Below are 2,635 nucleotides of genomic sequence, written 5' to 3' on the forward strand. Positions count from 1 at the left end.
AAATGTAATCTAAATATAAAAAAAAGTATAAAATAATATAGAAAAGAATTATAATATGTATAAAATATGAAAAGTATATTTTTTTTACATTACTCATTTATGTTGATTATAACATTCACACGCATAAAAGTGATAGAAAACATGTATGAACCTTATAAATAATTTCATGCCTTTAATATGGATAATTATTCTTTGTTAATTGATAATAAAGTAAAATTTTCTTAATATTTCAATGTAAGTTAAACAAAAAATTTCCTTTTACGTTTTATCATATATATTATATAAAGATATATATATAGGTATTTATATCTGCATAGTTTATTTTATTATCATTATATTATGTATGTTGTGAAGTAATATGTACTAGTAAATTATGTATTGCATTTTAATAGGTTAAATAACAAAAAATATATAGTAAAAATATAATAGGTATATAGAAAAATTTATTTTCGCAATGCATATTATGTGTAATATCAGATATAATATATGAATAGAATATTATATCCTATGTATAACAACTTTCGTGTGAACATTTTCTCCATATTATCTACCCAGTTTATTTTTATTGAATGTTTACATGATTTCGAGTGAATTTTTGAAATGTAAAATGATAATATATAAATTTTTAATTATAAATGTGATAAAAGTAAAAACGTTATAGGTAATATTTCATGTAATATTGTTGATAATATTATTTCTAAAAAAAATATTATATGTTGAATATTTTATGAGAAATATTTTCTAATGTTGTTAACATATTTAATGAACAATAAACCTTAGTATTTTATTATACTTTTATTATGAATTAAAGTTAGTACATAAAATTTTATGTTATTGCATAAAAATAATTAATATTATGATATTTCTGATGCATAATTTTTATCTTATAAGAAATGTTTGCAGTTTTAATATTATTAATTTTTTTATTCTATATTATATACAATGGATACTTTGTTTCATTTGAACAGTTATTTTAAAATTGTGGATACATAAACACACAGTCATTTTTATTTAATGTACATAAACTCAGGAAAACATATGACATTTAAAATTTATTGTAAAATTGGCTTATATTTATTTGAAATGTACATATAAATAGATAATGAATTTATATAATTAAGAACACGTTTTCTATGTGTTTTTTTCTGTGAATTCGTAAAAAGTTAAATAAGAATTTTTTTTACTGTTTTCTTTGTATCTCCTTATGTTTCATATTTCTTATTTCTAATATATGAAATTTAATTTATTATTGTTACTACATAATAATTCAATTTTTTATGCTATATTATAATTAAATAAAATTACAAAAAAAATTCGATGTATACAAATTATACATACATTAACACATGCAATAAAAAATAGAGCATATAAAAAGGTTAAATAAAACGTTATAAGGTGTTATACATTCAAATAAGACAGAAAAAAATTTTTTTAATTACTTTATCATTATTGATTGCATAAATAGATTTACAAAGATCATCTGATTAACGCATATATATATATTGGTTTTAGAATAACTTCAATTACATATTATGTTGTAAAATGTGTCTTATGAAGCATGATAAGCTACGTTAACCCTGTTTTTCATTATGTTATCCACATATGCAGCATAATTATTCATGTAATCTTCAATGTTTTCTTCTTTCTTTTTGCTTCCAGTTTTTCTTCGTTTTGCATTTATTCTATTCAATTTTCCTCCAAAGGGAGTAAACTTTTATTAAAAGAAAAGGTATATTAAATATTTATAACATGGTTAATAATGAACAAATAATATTTGTATGATGCCATGAAATATTTGCTTTACAAACATAAAATATATTTACCTTAAACATAATTAAAAATATTGCCAATGTTGGAACCGATATGATTGCAACATTGAGTAGTACATTTATAATATTATATGGATCTTTACCTAATATAAAGTAAAATAAATGGACTTCCTTTTGCTCGTAAGCATGGTACATCATCTTCTGCATAAGAACCATTATTACATGTTGTCTCTTTGTACTTACATTTTTGATATATATAATTTAACTCGCCTTTTTGGGAAAATTTCCCCTTAAACCTTTTTAATTGTTCAAAATAACCACAAGTAGCTTGACTGGTACATTTGTCCTTAACTTCATTATAAAAAAGAAAATTTTCTTTAATAAGTTTGCAATATAATGCAGTATACAGTTCACTTTGACTATCAATTTTTTTTTTCATATCATCATAACTTTCTAGAAATTCATATAAAATATGTTTTCTATTAAATGTTTCTTTATCTACGTTAAAATTCTCGAGTGTACAATTCTTAAATTTTTCTTTATTGAAAACACTATACATAGATAGAACTACGTATAAATTAAGAAATTGGTGTGTACCATTAGTAAAACTTATAACTTTATCATATAACCAATGGCTCATATATTGGCATTTTTTATTATCATCAGATGCTTTACATTTATCTAAAATTTCAGGTACATTTAGTATAATTCTACAAATTTTTTTACATAAATTAATTAGTTCTGGTCCATTTTCTTTTTCACTTGCAATATTATCTTCACATAGTTTACATTTTTCATTCAATCCATCACTTCTTTTTAATTCTGCATCCAATTCTTCATAAAACGCGTATAATGTGAGACCTTTT

General features: G+C 21.0%; 1 protein-coding gene across 1 annotated transcript, besides 1 other annotated feature; it reads right to left on the reverse strand.

Annotated features, from left to right (window-relative positions):
• Nucleotides 1-270: 270 nt before the first annotated feature.
• Nucleotides 271-316: a microsatellite.
• A 1,233-nt stretch (nt 317-1,549) lies between these two features.
• On the reverse strand, nt 1,550-2,603 carry PVX_051190 (variable surface protein Vir23, truncated, putative; the record flags this gene model as incomplete). The annotated part of the gene is made up of 3 exons (XM_001612388.1): nt 1,550-1,711; nt 1,824-1,912; nt 1,992-2,603. Coding segments are annotated over 3 exons (861 nt in total), but the record flags the coding sequence as incomplete, so codon positions are not given.
• Between the last annotated feature and the right edge of the window lie 32 nt (nt 2,604-2,635).

The sequence above is a fragment of the Plasmodium vivax genome, genomic scaffold (assembly GCF_000002415.2).
Source record: "Plasmodium vivax scf_4957 genomic scaffold, whole genome shotgun sequence".
NCBI classification, from domain to species: domain Eukaryota; phylum Apicomplexa; class Aconoidasida; order Haemosporida; family Plasmodiidae; genus Plasmodium; species Plasmodium vivax.